Source organism: Chrysoperla carnea, chromosome 1 (genome assembly GCF_905475395.1).
Source record: "Chrysoperla carnea chromosome 1, inChrCarn1.1, whole genome shotgun sequence".
NCBI classification, from domain to species: domain Eukaryota; kingdom Metazoa; phylum Arthropoda; class Insecta; order Neuroptera; family Chrysopidae; genus Chrysoperla; species Chrysoperla carnea.
The window spans coordinates 101444667-101460899 of record NC_058337.1 but is presented as its reverse complement, the minus strand read 5'-3'; the positions used below and the strand labels follow the sequence as shown (position 1 = coordinate 101460899).

General features: G+C 31.6%; 2 protein-coding genes across 3 annotated transcripts; one reads left to right on the top strand and one right to left on the bottom strand.

The window, feature by feature from the left end:
• Nucleotides 1–554: 554 nt before the first annotated feature.
• LOC123305139 (solute carrier family 17 member 9) lies at nucleotides 555–5384 on the bottom strand. The gene is made up of 4 exons (XM_044886766.1): nucleotides 5243–5384; nucleotides 4619–5173; nucleotides 1771–1987; nucleotides 555–1329 (listed from the first exon to the last, which is right to left on the bottom strand). The coding sequence occupies exons 1-4, from the start codon at nucleotides 5302–5304 to the stop codon at nucleotides 880–882; spliced, it is 1284 nt and encodes a 427-aa protein (XP_044742701.1). The 5' UTR covers nucleotides 5305–5384; the 3' UTR covers nucleotides 555–879.
• Nucleotides 5385–5606: 222 nt separating this feature from the next.
• On the top strand, nucleotides 5607–12854 carry LOC123305018 (apoptotic chromatin condensation inducer in the nucleus-like). 2 transcript variants are annotated; one of them, XM_044886615.1, is made up of 7 exons: nucleotides 5607–7306; nucleotides 8850–9508; nucleotides 9903–10065; nucleotides 10557–10734; nucleotides 10814–10923; nucleotides 11543–11876; nucleotides 12353–12854. In XM_044886615.1, the coding sequence occupies exons 1-6, from the start codon at nucleotides 5759–5761 to the stop codon at nucleotides 11681–11683; spliced, it is 2799 nt and encodes a 932-aa protein (XP_044742550.1). In that variant the 5' UTR covers nucleotides 5607–5758; the 3' UTR covers nucleotides 11684–11876; nucleotides 12353–12854. The 2 variants fall into 2 exon arrangements, with proteins under 2 accessions (XP_044742550.1, XP_044742549.1); XM_044886614.1 differs by having other exon boundaries at nucleotides 12281–12854.
• Nucleotides 12855–16233: the final 3379 nt, after the last annotated feature.

The following is a 16233-nucleotide window of genomic DNA, read 5'->3' as shown; positions in this document are numbered from 1 at the left end:
TTGCCAAAAACCAATTAAATTTTAAACCTTTTTCAAACTGTCAAAAACGCGGGCATCCAACTTGGTGACGTAATATCGGTATCATTATACAAAATAACACAGATAAGTTTGACAAATATATTCATAGATAACTGATTATAATGAATATAAATATTTATTATCTATGGCTATATTATACCCAGCTGTCTACACTGAACTAACTGAAGGTCTATGGTACACACCGATATGACATCACAGCAGGCGTTTTAGGTCACGTGATATAGAGTTTAAAAATTACGATTTTCAATTTTAATATTTTAAAAGAAGTTAAGTTATTGAATGGTCAATAAATCTTAAAATAATTTCTTCGTTAAAAAATTTAAATTATATTTTAGCTTAGTGTGCCATCTTAAATTTATCATTGTAAAAATTTTTACCATAGGAAAAAGATGACCCCCTAAAAATTATTTTATATGTTTTTGTATAGCTAACTTGCATTTTTGCAAGTGTTGGTTTCTAAAATTTAGGAATGTATATTTGGGTATAAGGAATGAATAAAACTTAAAACTCAAGGAATATATCGTACACATAAAAATAATTAAAAACAATTCAAAATTCACCTTTGAATTTCCACGTATAAAGTTTTTAACTATAAACAATTCAAAATTTCTTATAATTTTATTTCTATGTAAAAACGAATCCCAACCATTTTTCCTCTATTTAAATTGAATATCATTTTCATGTGTCCAACATGCTTCTCGAATTTAGTATATTCTTCTCCACTTACCATGTATTATCTTTTATAATAAACTCGATAGCAAATGAGTATAATTTGCTAGCAAAAAATTCTAAGGGGTCATTTTAAAAAGATTAGTTTACAAATATAATTAATAATACTTCTCAAATGACAGATTCAGCACTCCCATAGAGTACAAACACAGCCCAACCAATTAAATCAATACCGGCGGTAAGTCGAAACAACACCGGCCATGAATGATACGCATGTAACAAATGACCGGCAAATAATACTCCTAAAAATCCAGGTATTGCACCTAATGTATTTACCAAACCAAAAGCACTTCCAGCATGTCTTGGTGCTAAATCTTGTGCATTTACAGCAACAGATGTATTATGAAAACCGGCAGCACCAATTATTAATCCAGAGCAAAATAATGCAGCTCCAAAACTTCCATGTGATCCGGCTAATCCAGCTAGACCTGATATTTGGGCTATAAAACATATAGATTCTATTATTTTTCGTGTTTCCGTTGTACTTTTACCGGATCTTAATAATCGTTCACTTATTGCCTTAGCAATAAATGTACATGGCATTAAAAACAACCATGGCACCTAGAAATTAACACAAATGTTTTAATAATCTAATATAGAGAGCTTGTATGAATTTTTTGATTAGACACTAGCGTTCGTGGTGGCGCAAATTAAGAATGGTGAGGACTATTTAGAAAAAAATAAGAAATGGTGATAAAACCAATGAAAAAGAAATCATAAGATCATCCAGTTTTTTGGATTTTCATCTATTGCAAAATTATTTTTAATAATTCAATACGTTTTAACTCTTTTCAAGGTCATTAACCAGAAGAATTGATTGAACTGGATTTAAATGCCGAATTCACGCCCTTTTTCTCTGAATCTACCTTAAGTGAATCCAGTTCAATACTCAAAAACTGTATTAGAATGGATTAAATTTGTAACGCGTTCTCGATTATTGGGTTCTTAAGGCTATTTTGATCTAAAATACTGTTTTATAACAATTTCATAATTCATACTAACCATATTAACGACCCAACGTTTTTGATCAGGAAAATTATCGTGAAAGTATGTTGGCAACCAAGACATCATCACAAAAAAACAATTCATTTGGCATGCATGTGCTGTAACACAAGCCCAAAATGGTTGACACCAGAGTAATCGTAACCATGGTACATTACGATTTTGTTTTTCTGGAATAATTGGACTCTCTTTATAATCAGACTTCAACATTTGAAACCTGAATAAAAATAACAATATTGATACCATATTAACCAACATCAATTCATATATAGATATCTAACTAGAAAAAAGTTCATTTACTCCGATCAAGATACCACCCAGATTCCTTCAAGCAAGAGTTATACGTTTACTTTAAGAAGTATTCGATTGGCGATTTGATTTTTTTTTAAATCTAAACATCACTTATTCAAAATGAAACGACATTTTTAATGCCGCATGGTTTAGTCACTGTACCTTGAATTTGCAGCGAATTACTTATCTACCGTTGAAATACTTTGTTTAGTCCTAGTTTTACTCTAAAATGTGTAAAAATCATAATGGCGTTTAACAAAAAAAATTACTCAAATTACTCCAATCATCCTAGGGTTTCACCTCGGAATCTAACGGAATAAGCTAATTTTTTGTACAAACCTTTATTTTGATAGTACAAATGTTGTCTCAAAAATCACAAATGATAACGCGTTTGTGTCGTTAGATATTCAAGGTCAAAGGTATCGAAATTCAGTTTTTTGTTAATATCTCGTTTCTTTTGCGTTCAATCGTGTTAGCATTTATTATAAAAGTTGTAGAGGATAAAATTTACTACAAGTTTGGCCTGAAACACTTTTTTGTATGTTGAACCGTTTTTGAAATAGAGGACGCAGAAGGTGTTGCGTTAAGCTTAACGTACTTTAGTTCTGGGTCAATATTTACAAATATATAAGGTATTAAATAATCGTTTAAGTAATATTTAATGAATAATTATGGACAAAAACCACCTAATAGACTGAGATTCACGATTGACCTTATCTATTATACAATTTTTTCACTTATAATTATCGATTAAATATTACTTAAATAGTTTTTTAATACCATATATTTATAAATATTGACCCTGCACTAAGGTACGTATACACCCTCTATTTCAAAAACGGTCCAACGTATAAAAAAAGCTTTCAGACATACATCATCTCAGCGATACGTACCTTAGTGCAGGGTCAATATTTATAAATAAAAGATATTAAATAATTATTTAATTAGTATTTAATGAATAATTAAGTGAAAAAACCGCATAATAGACAGGGTCAATCGTGAAACCTAGTCTATTATGCGGTTTTTTTCCTTAATTATTCATTAAATACTAATTAAATAATTATTTAATACCTTATATTTATAAATATTGACCCTGCACTAATGTACATATCGCTGAGATAATGTTTGTCCGAAGGCGTTTTTTATACGTTGGACCGTTTTTGAAACAGAGAGAGCAGAAGATGGAGCACGAAGCTATACGTACCTTAGTGCAGGGTCAATATTTATAAATATATAGTATTAAAAAACTATTTAAGTAATATTTAATCGATAATTAAGTGAAAAAATTGTATAATAGATAGGGTCAATCGTGAATCTCAGTCTATTATGCGGTTTTTGTCCATAATTATTCATTAAATATTACTTAAACGATTATTTAATACCTTACATTTGTAAATATTGACCCAGAACTAAAGTACGTTAAGCTTAGCGCAACACCTTCTGCGTCCTCTATTTCAAAAACGGTTCAACATACAAAAAAAAAGTTTCAGGCAAAATTTGTAGAAAATTTTATCCTCTACAACTTTAACATATTATAAAACAAAGTCGCTTTTTCTGTCCCTATGTCCCTTTGTACGCTTAAATCTTTGAAACTACGCAACGGATTTTGATGCGGTTTTTTTTAATAGATAGAGTGATTCAAGAGGAAGGTTTTTATGTATAATACATCCATATTATAGTAGAGTAAGGGGTTGAAATAGGGGTTGAAAGGGATATGCTTCAAAAACCCTTTGTATGCTTAAATCTTTGAAACTACGCAACGGATTTTGATGCGGTTTTTTTTATTAGATAGAGTGATTCAAGAGGAAGGTTTTTATGTATAATACATCCATATTATAGTAGAGTAAGGGGTTGAAATAGGGGTTGAAAGGATATGCTTCAAAAACTAAAAAAGTTGTGCATCGATTAAGCTCAAATATTGACACGATATACAACCAGCTTCAAAGATCTATTGGTTTTATCTACTTTTAACCTTCGGAGGGTAGAAAGGTGTAGCGAGAAAGTGGGAAGGAATTATCGAATATTTACAAATATATCTAAGTGGGGTATCAAATAAAAGAGCATGACGTGTACATTACAAAACTGTTATCCCACGCAAGGAAATGTGGAGGGAGGGGTGCAAGTGGGGATGTTGCCCAGCAAAGCGGGTAGTTCACAGCTAGTTTATAATAAATGCTAACACGATTGAACGCAAAAGAAACGAGATATTAACAAAAAACAGATTTTCGATACCTTTGACCTTGAATATCTAACGACACAAACACGTTATCATTTGTGACTTTTGAAACAACATGTGTACTATCAAAATAAAGGTTTGTACAAAAAATTAGCTTATTCCGTTAGATTCCGAGATTGATTACTTATTTTGACTAAGATGATCGGGTTAAATTTTTATTCAGCGAAGTAAATGTGAATGTAAATTATTTGACTAGGGTAGAGTGGTTGTTTGAGAAAATTCCAACAATTGAGATATGTGGCGTCTTAATCAGAGTTAAGGGTCCTTTTCCGATTAGATATAGATTTATTACATTGAATTATCATTGATAAAACTACCTACCGCAAAAGTAAAGCCCATAAAAATGCTAATGATCCTAGCATATAAAAAACAATAGGCCATCCAAACGTTTCTAAAAAATAAGAGCCTAAAGTACCACTAACTAATGTACCAATCGCCGATCCTGCAGTAACAGCACTAAAAAATGATGATCTTTCCATTTCAGGTAATTTTTGACTAGTTAAACTAATCATACTTGGAAAATGAACACCTTGAAATGCACCATTCAAGATTCGTATCAGCACAATAAACTGTACCGATTGATCGGGATCTTCTATAAACCTAATACTAAAGGGCATTGTGAAAGTCAATAACGACCATCCAATAGCCGAGATAAATATTACTCTAAGACCACCTATTCTATCACTCAAGTATCCACCAGCTACTTGTGTTAACGTGTAACCCCAAAAAAAGGCTGATAATAAAGCACCCGATTCTTTTTTGCTCCAATGTCGTTCTTTGCTGATCGCCGGTAATAAAATTGGTAACGATGTACGTGTTGCATACGCTGCAGCTGTTCCTATCATTAAAGTTAGAAGCCATCGTTTCTTTTCAGCCCTAAAATTCCACGTATAAATTTGAAAATTTGTACAGGTTATAGTTCGAGTATTTATTTTAAAATTTTACCTGGTCCAAGCAACGAATGAACGCTCTTGAATTAAATTTAATGACGATTTATATCGACTCATTTTCTAATCAATTGAATCCACAATTTAGTCATTATTTTGAAATGCGATAATTATGACCATCTTTCAAAGTGTATAAAATTAGGTACTATACGTTTTACTATAAATGAAATATTTATGAATTGTCATGTCATAAAATTAATGCTAAAACCCAATAAAGAGCGATAAAATAATTTATTTTTTATTAATTTTAGTTTTAAAAATTTTTATATAATACTAATAAATTATTTACAAAACAATTAGAATTTTTTTTTAAATATTCGCGCTTTAAATTATCGAGTTCATTTCTTTTTCCGGTAAAACGTTATGGCGTCCGTGTGATACATTTTATTTACTGTTAAAATGAGTTCTTATTAATTTTTGATTAAATAATTAATGTGATTGAAATTTTTCATTAAAAATACTAAACGTATTTTAAAAGTGTAATATTAATTGTTTAAAAAAAAAACATTTAAAGATGAGACGTAAAAGTGATCGTAAATCAAAAACGTCTCCTGAGAAAAAAACACCCGAACGTCCATCACGATTAACGCTTCGTAGACGCCGGCAAAAATCAGCATCACCTTCACCAGAACGTGAAAAGAAACCCACAAGTGAAAATGAAGTTGATTCTACACCATTAATCGAATCTAATGTTGGTTCAAAAGAAACAAGTAATTCGAATTCAGAAGAAGAAAAACAAGAAGAACAGCCAGTATGGCAAGTGAAGTCAGCTGAAACACCCCCTGGTAGTGAAATACAAAAATTAAAAATTTGTTTACAAAGACCATCTTCAACTCCTGAGCGTGCTGAAAAATCACCAAGACGGCATCGTAAACATCGCGGTGGGACTTCATCGATTACTGATGAAGATTCCAGTGAAGGTAAAGTTAAGTCAAAATCATCTAGAAAACGTCGACATCAAGATAATGATGAAGAAATCGTAGAATCATCATCTGAGGATAAATTTAATAAAATTCATCAAATGGTTAAGGACGAACAAAATAGTTCGGATTCACAACAGGTAAGTAGTACTGATATTGACGAAAACAGTAAATTATGCGATAAAGAAGACACTGCTGGAACCCCACCCCCAGGTGAGTTAAATGAAGAAACAGTAGGTACAACTGGTATTCTACAAAAATCGATCAGTGAAGATGACAATACAAGTCATCATAATGGACCGGAAAGTACAACTGTTATTGAAGAAGCTGTTGAAGACGCTACCATTGAAGAAAATACAAAAGTTGAAAGTGTTGAAGATAATTCTCATGTTGATGCTAGTTCCCATGTTGAAGATAATTCTCGTGTAGAGGAGAGTTCTCAGGCTGAAGACAATTCGCCTGTTGAGGAAACTTCCACTGTTGAAAATCATCCCCAGGTTGAAGAAAAACCTCATGCTGAAGATGATTCTAAAGTTGAAGATAATTGTCAAGCTGAACAAACCACAGAGGATGAACCTGAAAAATCTTTAACTCCAGAACCAATTCAGCATGAAAATATTAAAAAAACCGAAGTAATTGATCAAGAAAAAGCTGTAACAGACATCGTTGAAACCGTGGATACAGATCCGGTACAATTAAAAGAAGATGAAAGCGCAGAAAAATCGAAACAAGAAACATCTGAAGTTTCTGAATCATCAGAAACAAAATCTGAAGAAAAAACTGAAATTGAAAAAGAAGAAGCTACCAAACAAGAAATTATAAAAGAAGCTACTGTAGAATCAGAAAATCAAGAACCTGAGAAATCACATACACCAGAACCACCATTTAAAAAGGCTGAAACATCTAACTTAGATGAATCAAAACAAATGGAAGTAGAAGAGAGTGTACAGGAAAAAAAATCTGTTGATTCGGTACAAGAGAATTTAGAAAAACCACAAAAAGAATTTTCACCAGAAAAAATGGAAGTTGACGAAGAAAAATCAATTAACGAACAGTGTGAAAAATCACCACAAGTAAATGAAAATCGTGAAAGTATCAATAATGAAAATCAAGTAAATGAAAACAACGAAAAAAATGCCGAAGTAAGTAAAGTAATTAAGTATTATAATGATTTCTTTATCAAATATTTTTTCGTTGTAACATTAGGTCACATTCGAATTCAATTAGACATAAAAAATTTTAAGCCATATCTTAAAAAAACTAAAATTAGCTTTTTTTTCTTAACCAAACGAATATTACGGTAGGGGGCCGTTCATAAAGTACGTTCGCACTCAAGGGGAGGGAGGGGTTCTGCTGAGTGTGACAAGATGTGATAAGGAGGGACAGGGGGTCTAAGATAATGTGCTAATAGCTAATGTGCAGATAGCTAAATTTAAAAAATTTTATTATGACATTAAATTGTAACTTAATATATTTATATATGTTTATTTTCCATTAGAAGTGCTAGCTTTGTAGTGCGACTCTATTATACTGTATCGTTTTGACTTGTTTTTAATGGCGTTGCCAAAGAATACAGATACATAAATAAAATCTCAGTTCTATACACATTTTTCGAACTCGCCATTTGAGTTTTCGAACTACTCCTCCAGAGGGTTTAAGCGTTACTTAGGTTACTTAGACATATCGGAGAATTTACAGAATCCTCGGACTTCTGATAAATAGAAAACACTATTTTTATTATAAAAGAGTTTTGTTAATTTATTTAAATTTTATTGGAAAAAAAAGATTTATATTTTTTAATATAAAAATTTGTGTACTATTAATCAAAATTTGCTATTTTTAGGGGGAGGGGGGCTCAGTTTTTGTGAAATAATATTTATAGAGGAATCACATAAAGTGTGACACAGTGGGACAACTGGGGGGGGGGTCTCAAAATCCTAATTTTAGCGTGACGTATTTTATGAACGGCCCCTAGACATACGCCCTCATAGGCATGTATTATTGTGTAAGTTTCAACCTCCAATTATTTCAAAAACTGTTCATTTAAAAACGTTGAGCTCATTGACTCTTTTGATCAGTATGTTAAGGACGAAGGAAGGAAGAATTTGACAGAAAGGCTTTTTGCATTTAATTTTTGCGGATCCTTTTAAAAGTAAAAGAAATAAATTTTTATAACAAATATATTAAAATTGATTTTTACAAACTAAACAAGGAAATAAATCCGAAAAAGTAGACTCAGGAAAAAAATTTCGCGTCAGTAAATTTTTATGCGAGCTGGTGGAGAATGTTTGATGAATGAGTTTAATCAAAAATACCAAGAATCAAAAAGTGTTTAGAATATGGTATCCGGAAGAACTTCTGTTCTACTTTATGAGCGTATATCGAAAATTGTCTTATTTCCTCGATTAAACTCAGCTATCAACCAATTTAAACAATCACAATTTTTTTTAAAATCAAGTGGGCTACTAGTTCAAATCATTGGGTTTGAGATTTTTTTGTATAAAAATCTCTTCTAATAATTGAAATCAAGTTAGCTTTTATCGTTGTCCGGAAATGCTTACCGCGATTTATTGTAGTGTCTTACAGATCTAGTTACAAAATTGTTTACGGAATTAAGAAAATGTCTTCTTTCTATTAAGAACAAAATTAATTCAATTTTCATTATTATGAATATTTTTTTGATAGATTTCACGTGAAACAAATGATAGTAGCGGTGATGACGATAGATCACCAGTTCGAAGTTCTGTTGTATCTGTTGTAAATCAAGTACCATCAACATATGAATCAGAGCCTACGGAAGAACAATCGACATATGTAGCGGATCCCACACGTAAAAAACTGAAATTAAAAGAATCGATCAGCGAGTATATTCAAACTAAATCACGTTTAACATCAGAAAATGTACGTGAAATATGCCCCGATTTAAAAGTATTATCTCTAGATGAAATTCGTTTAGAGGATGACATTCGAAATCATAACGATGATGACACAAATGCTTTACGTAAATCAAAGAAAAAACCATTTGAAGATAAGAAAATTACAATACAAACAGTTAAAGAATTTACGACGGCGCCAACTGTTGTAACCACACCACCAATTACAACGAATCCAATGTTAGCTAATCGGAAAATATCAATTGTTGGTGATGAATCAAGTAATTTACATCGACCACCTAGTCCTGCGAAAAATGAGCCATCTGCTATTTTGTATATTAAAAATTTGGTGAGACCATTTACATTGAATCAATTAAAAGAATTATTGTCCCGAACGGGAACAATTAAGGAAAATGGTTTTTGGATTAATAAAATTAAATCAGAGTGCTATGTGCACTATGAGACTTTAGAGTAAGTAGTTTTGCAAATTTCTTAAATCAAAGAGCATATTGAAACTTATAATTATTTTTAATTTATATAATTTAAGTTTTTATTATTTTTAAAATAAAACCAAAATAAGATAAACTCTTTGACCAAGTTAAATTTTATAAGAATTCAAACAAATAGTAGGGAAATAAATTTCTAACAGTAACATATATTTTTATGATTTTGGGTCGAAGTCGCTAAATGCTCATGTTTATGAGTAATTAGCATTCAAATTTTAAAATGATTTTTTTTACCTTATTTTGAATAAGTAAAAAATCGCGAATAGTCGAGCTCCATCACTCAAGTCATATTTTCCTTTCAATAGATGCTTCTTATTATTAAATACTTTTTTTGTTAATTACAACTTGAATTATTTCAGACAATCTGTTGAAACTAGAAACGCACTTCATGGTGTACATTGGCCAGTTGCAAATGGTCGTCGCCTTGATGTTGATTTTGGTACTGAAGAAGCTATGGAAAAAGCAAGAGCACCAACCGAAATTAAACATGAAATTAAAACCGAAGTGCCTGCGACCCCCGAGGTAATTTCTTAATTATTAAAAAGGATGGCCATTTTTTTACGTAAATTTTTACGACTTCAAACTACATAGATATCGTATTTTTCACATTTATCTTGAACTCTTTTCACGCTGCCATATGGAGAGTCGTGTCTTTTTTTCCCATAAATCTTAAAAGCCTTATAACTTTGTCATCTACAATTTAATTCTGATAGGTATCTTAAACCATGTGTTTTAGAAATCTGGAAAAATAACGGTAGTATTTGATAAAGACTCGAATTCGATTATTTCGAATGGTTAGGTGTTACGGTAGCTTAGTTAAGCATAAAAAATTGCGCCCTATCCTTAAACTTTTAAATCAAGTGATTTAGAAATCATAATTTCAATAAATAATTTCATAGAAAATTATTTCGAACTAAGAATTCATATACATTATATCTATGGAAAAGTCAATAGTGGCCATTTTGTAAATTTCAAATAATATTCTCAAAAAATGTAATAAATTTATTATTTAGGCTAAGCCAAAAGAAGAACCTGTTGATTGGCGAGAAGTAAGAGAGCGAGAAAGATTACGACGTGAACAACGTGGTGTTAGAGAATGGGACGTTGGTAAACAAGGACCAGAACGTTCACCTTCACCACCACCTATAAAACGGCGGCAACAATCTCCACCATCCAGAAATGCAACACCAGGTATTTTCCTCTTTACATAATACTCACAAAATGTTTAGTGGTTGAAACCCTAACTAAAATTAATGTACTATTTTTATAGATCGTAAAGTCCGCAAAAAGGAAGATGTTCCGTCAAAATTATTAGATGATTTGTTTAGAAAGACAAAAGCTACGCCTTGTATTTATTGGTTACCTCTTTCTGCTGAAATGGTAAGTTTAAATACGACATATATCTATACTCGATTACTAGAATTTAAGTTAATATCTCAGCACATGTTATGGTTCCCAAATTAAATTGTGCTTATTGCCAAGTAAATATTATTTTTATCGAATTTATTTGATTTATAATTACTATTCGTGGAGGGTGTAAACTATTAGGAGGAGGGTGTAAACCAAGAACATATATATTAAGGACATGAAACCTCCTATACCGGGCTATAAGCATCCGTGGCTGAATTTAAGCCGATTATATGGCCGGGGTCTAGTCATCGGTCGTTGCATACTTGAAGCTTTCTAAGTGATTGAAAACAATCGCGATTCTTTTTACAAAAATACCAATAAAATAACTGATATTAGTTCTTATTTTAATCTCTTAGGTGAAAACCGTAAATTTTAATTTACGATATTTGTACTGAACTTTCGAATAAGATACGTTGTTTAAAATATTTTTCGAATAAGTGGCTCAGGAGTTATTTTAGTTTCTTAAATTTTTAAACACGCCCAATAATTTGAACATTTATGGAATTTCTAAAAATTACTAAAAAATTGACCTCTAATAAAACTAATGGAAAAACTTCATTTTATTAATAAGAAACTTTAATCTATCTAGATTGTTATTAAAGAAGAACAGAGACGAAAGCATATGGCGGAACATGAACGTCGTTTAGCTGAAATACGACGTGTAGAACGAATGCGTCGTGCACCTGGTGGTGGCCGTAGCCGAGATGGGGGTCGTAGTCGATATAATTGACGATTTTGGTAAAGTTCATTAAAGCTTTCAAAAATGCAAATCAAATGATCATACAAAGGAAATGGAGAAGAAAGCAATAAATAAATATTAAAAAAAATCATTTAACCCAAGGGAAATGAGTTGTGACAACACATCATCGTATTAAAAATATACTGACGCAGCTTTTCACTTTGTCTACATCGCGTTAGACACGGTTAGAAAAATTAGCTAGGATACAAATTTTTATTTATGTTTGTGTTGTATGAATGTTGTGTGAGTGAGTTTATTGAATTTATATTTTAATTTTCATAATTTTCATTAACACGGAAACATAAAATTTCCTTAAATTTTCATTTCTTTTTTAAAAAGTATTTAGACTTGACATTGAAATTTAGTTTTCATTATTTTTTATTTAAATTAATTTGACTTGGTTTTTCATGTAGATATTTGTATTTAAGTTTTCATTTACTTGTTCCCAAATGCTTAAATTTTCCTTGTATATATATATTAATATGTTTACTTTTCTTTCCTAGCCATCCCTAAATCCTGAATGAGTGTAACTTTTTTGTAAGTGTGATGTATGTTTGTTTTTGGTGAGAATGACAATTATATTTCTAGGTATTCGCGATGAAAATAGTCTATTTAATTATAAAATGAGAATTAAACTTGTTATTGCTATTCTTTGGTCAGACAAGGAGACCGCTGTTCGATTCTGCCACACCGATTGATTGATTCGCGCTGAATTGTTTTGATTCCTATGAGATACACTGATGTAATGAACCAAAAATTTATAAATCCAGAAGATGTTAAAATTATGAAAAATAAATAATATAACTCAAAATTTGAGGCTAAACACCAATTTTGTAAAAAACTGCAACACAGTTGAAAAAATTTTTAAAATCAAATTGGAACTATTTGAAATTCAAGAACATTTTTGACATACACCATCTAATTTGTGCAATGAACTGTTAATGTGAGTTGTTTTTATCATGAACATTTAAAACAAAAACAATTGTGAATATTTTATTTGGAACTTTGTTTTTTTACTAAAACTCACTTGAATTGTTGGAACAAAATATATAAAACTGTTGGAAAGAATTTACTGGCCAAATGATCCATGTCATTGAAGTTTATATGTAAAGGACGAATAAAGGAATAACAAATACTAAAATAAAAATATTTCTTACGAAAATTGTTGTTTTATTGATATTTTTTTGAATTATTTATTCAAATAACAAAATACTAAGCTTTGAAGATGTAATTATGGATTTTTTTACTATTTCTTGCATGTTTTCCGCAATGTAATATTTTCACTGTTTTTTAATAATTCTTGAAATAGTAGCACTCTTTTCTTACTTATAATACTTTTAACTTCTGTTGGTAATATGAAAAAGAAGATCTGTCAGTATTAGAAAAAGAAGATCTGTCAGTATTAATTACGGTTAATAAAATGCAGATGTTAAGACTACTGTCACATATAAAAAACGTAAGCAATTTGAATCATATGTCTTATGTCTTAAGTTTTGACAGAACGGTGAAATACTCGGCTGATTGATTAATTTACTTACTTTTTCCTTTTTTTTTATGTTTTGACCATTAAAACAATCAATTTACAACGACGACAAAAAGTAATTCACATAAAATGTTATTACCTTTCCAAGACTACAGAATCCTTAAAAAATTATAGAAAATTAGCAGTTGTGGGCCTGCTCCGTTGGACGATTCTAACATTCTTAAAAAATAGTTTTCAATATAATTTTAAAACTATAAACATCTATATACAACACACAGTGTCCTTGCTCCTTGAGGAGACTTTCGGTCTTGGAGCTCACCAAACATTCCCCGCTCCTATGTAATGATAATTCAATTCGTCTAATTATGCCACGCTTAGTAAATTTAAAACAGACAATCGATATAAACGGATAACACAATACACTAAACGGCTATTAAATTTTTATAAATTAGAATTTCGATGAATTTCCGAGGTTCTTTCTTATCATAATTCTGATAGCTTTAGTTGTTTCCCAATGATGAGCGCACATAGTATAAACAGTTATAACTCAATTTCCAATAAAAGTCCCAATGAAATAGATAAATCTGTTTTTCAGAAATATCAGGAGGCAATGAAATTTCATAGAAATTTAGAGCAGGAGGTACTTATGATGAAATCGATGACCCTCCATAATTTGGGATGGGAACACGCTTATACAGGTAGTCGAGAATGAATTGGGAAAACAATTATCGTCTCATTTTGAGGGAGAATGAAAATTTAGTTTTTTTTTATACTTAGACGCCTTCATAGTCAAGCAGTAATCAATTTTATTTTTTAAAATGGGCCTACATATTATTTGTAGTAGATTCTTGTTCTTTACCGCAAAAAAGCAACATCATTGTATGAGCGTTTCGAGGGCGAGACTGAATAGCTGTAGAAAATTCTTACGACTATAACCTATGAGATCATGCACACAGACATCAAAAACTATATCCTTCACTTAAGGTAATAAATCCAAGGAGTTCGCCTTAAATAAATGTACTTATAATATGTTGTAATACATAATATTTTTTATTATTTTAAAATTTCAATTCCAAAGTGAATTTTTATAAAAAGTACCAACTTGGGGACACAAAATAATAGCTATATAGATAATTGCACTACAAACTATATAATAACTTTAAATAATATAGAGACAATATTAGCAAATATAACTATGAAATTGAAAATCTATCCCAAATTTTTTGATAGTTTTCTGGTCCAAAGATAAAAAAATTCGTTTCACAGTTAACAAAAAAAAAAAAAAAAATTATATCAGGGACCATAACTGAAATGAACCAGAATTCGAAACATTAATGGTAGTAAATTTTCGGGGAGATATGTTAGTAGAAACCGTAGCCCATTTCTTGTATTTCTGTACAAAAACCGCGGATGAAGTTTATAGTATACTGTACTTAAATGCCGAATAGTTTCAGGTGTATGTATTTTACAATAATTCCAGAACAGCTGGGAATTTAAATAGCCTGGACTATATCTCAAACCAGCCTACAATTTTTTTAATGATTAAATATTCATTCTTCAGTTATTATAAAATTTTTCTATCTGTTTTTATTTTGAGTGATTTTTTTCAAAAAATGATGAATGCGGTGCAAAATTTTATTATATATATGGAATTGGAGAGAAACTTAACAACTGCCCTCCTTCGACTGAAAACAACTTCCTATAGAGGCCCCGGAGAAAAGGAAAGTCAAAAGAGAAAAGGATAAATTTGTAGGAGAACGGCACTAAGTTGATTTAATAGGTTGGCTGATAAGTCCCCGGTCTGACACATAGATGGCGTCGCTAGTATTAAATGCATATTATTTTTATATAGTACCAACCTTCAAATGATTCGTGTCAAAATTTGACGTCTGTAAGTCAATTAGTTTGTGAGATAGAGCGTCTTTTGTGAAGCAAATTTTGTTATTGTGAAAAAAATGGAAAAAAAGGAATTTCGTGTTTTGATAAAATACTGTTTTCTGAAGGGAAAAAATACAGTGGAAGCAAAAACTTGGCTTGATAATGAGTTTCCGGACTCTGCCCCAGGGAAATCAACAATAATTGATTGGTATGCAAAATTCAAGCGTGGTGAAATGAGCACGGAGGACGGTGAACGCAGTGGACGCCCGAAAGAGGTGGTTACCGACGAAAACATCAAAAAAATCCACAAAATGATTTTGAATGACCGTAAAATGAAGTTGATCGAGATAGCAGAGGCCTTAAAGATATCAAAGGAACGTGTTGGTCATATCATTCATCAATATTTGGATATGCGGAAGCTCTGTGCAAAATGGGTGCCGCGCGAGCTCACATTTGACCAAAAACAACAACGTGTTGATGATTCTGAGCGGTGTTTGCAGCTGTTAACTCGTAATACACCCGAGTTTTTGCGTCGATATGTGACAATGGATGAAACATGGCTCCATCACTACACTCCTGAGTCCAATCGACAGTCGGCTGAGTGGACAGCGACCGGTGAACCGTCTCCGAAGCGTGGAAAGACTCAAAAGTCCGCTGGCAAAGTAATGGCCTCTGTTTTTTGGGATGCGCATGGAATAATTTTTATCGATTATCTTGAGAAGGGAAAAACCATCAACAGTGACTATTATATGGCGTTATTGGAGCGTTTGAAGGTCGAAATCGCGGCAAAACGGCCCCATATGAAGAAGAAAAAAGTGTTGTTCCACCAAGACAACGCACCGCGCCACAAGTCATTGAGAACGATGGCAAAAATTCATGAATTGGGCTTCGAATTGCTTCCCCACCCACCGTATTCTCCAGATCTGGCCCCCAGCGACTTTTTCTTGTTCTCAGACCTCAAAAGGATGCTCGCAGGGAAAAAATTTGGCTGCAATGAAGAGGTGATCGCCGAAACTGAGGCCTATTTTGAGGCAAAACCGAAGGAGTACTACCAAAATGGTATCAAAAAATTGGAAGGTCGTTATAATCGTTGTATCGCTCTTGAAGGGAACTATGTTGAATAATAAAAACGAATTTTGACAAAAAAATGTGTTTTTCTTTGTTAGACCGGGGACTTATC

Excerpts from the sequence above, each read along its gene's own strand:
- LOC123305139 (XM_044886766.1), bottom strand. The coding sequence starts at position 5,304 with ATGAGTCGATATAAATCGTCATTAAATTTAATTCAAGAGCGTTCATTC. Across the intron at positions 1,988-4,618 it reads TTATGGGCTTTACTTTTGCG|GTTTCAAATGTTGAAGTCTG; the intron begins GTAGGTAGTTTT and ends ATTTTTATTCAG. Across the intron at positions 1,330-1,770 it reads AACGTTGGGTCGTTAATATG|GTGCCATGGTTGTTTTTAAT; the intron begins GTTAGTATGAAT and ends GTTAATTTCTAG.
- LOC123305018 (XM_044886615.1), top strand. The coding sequence starts at position 5,759 with ATGAGACGTAAAAGTGATCGTAAATCAAAAACGTCTCCTGAGAAAAAA. Across the intron at positions 10,735-10,813 it reads ATCCAGAAATGCAACACCAG|ATCGTAAAGTCCGCAAAAAG; the intron begins GTATTTTCCTCT and ends CTATTTTTATAG. Across the intron at positions 10,924-11,542 it reads TACCTCTTTCTGCTGAAATG|ATTGTTATTAAAGAAGAACA; the intron begins GTAAGTTTAAAT and ends TAATCTATCTAG.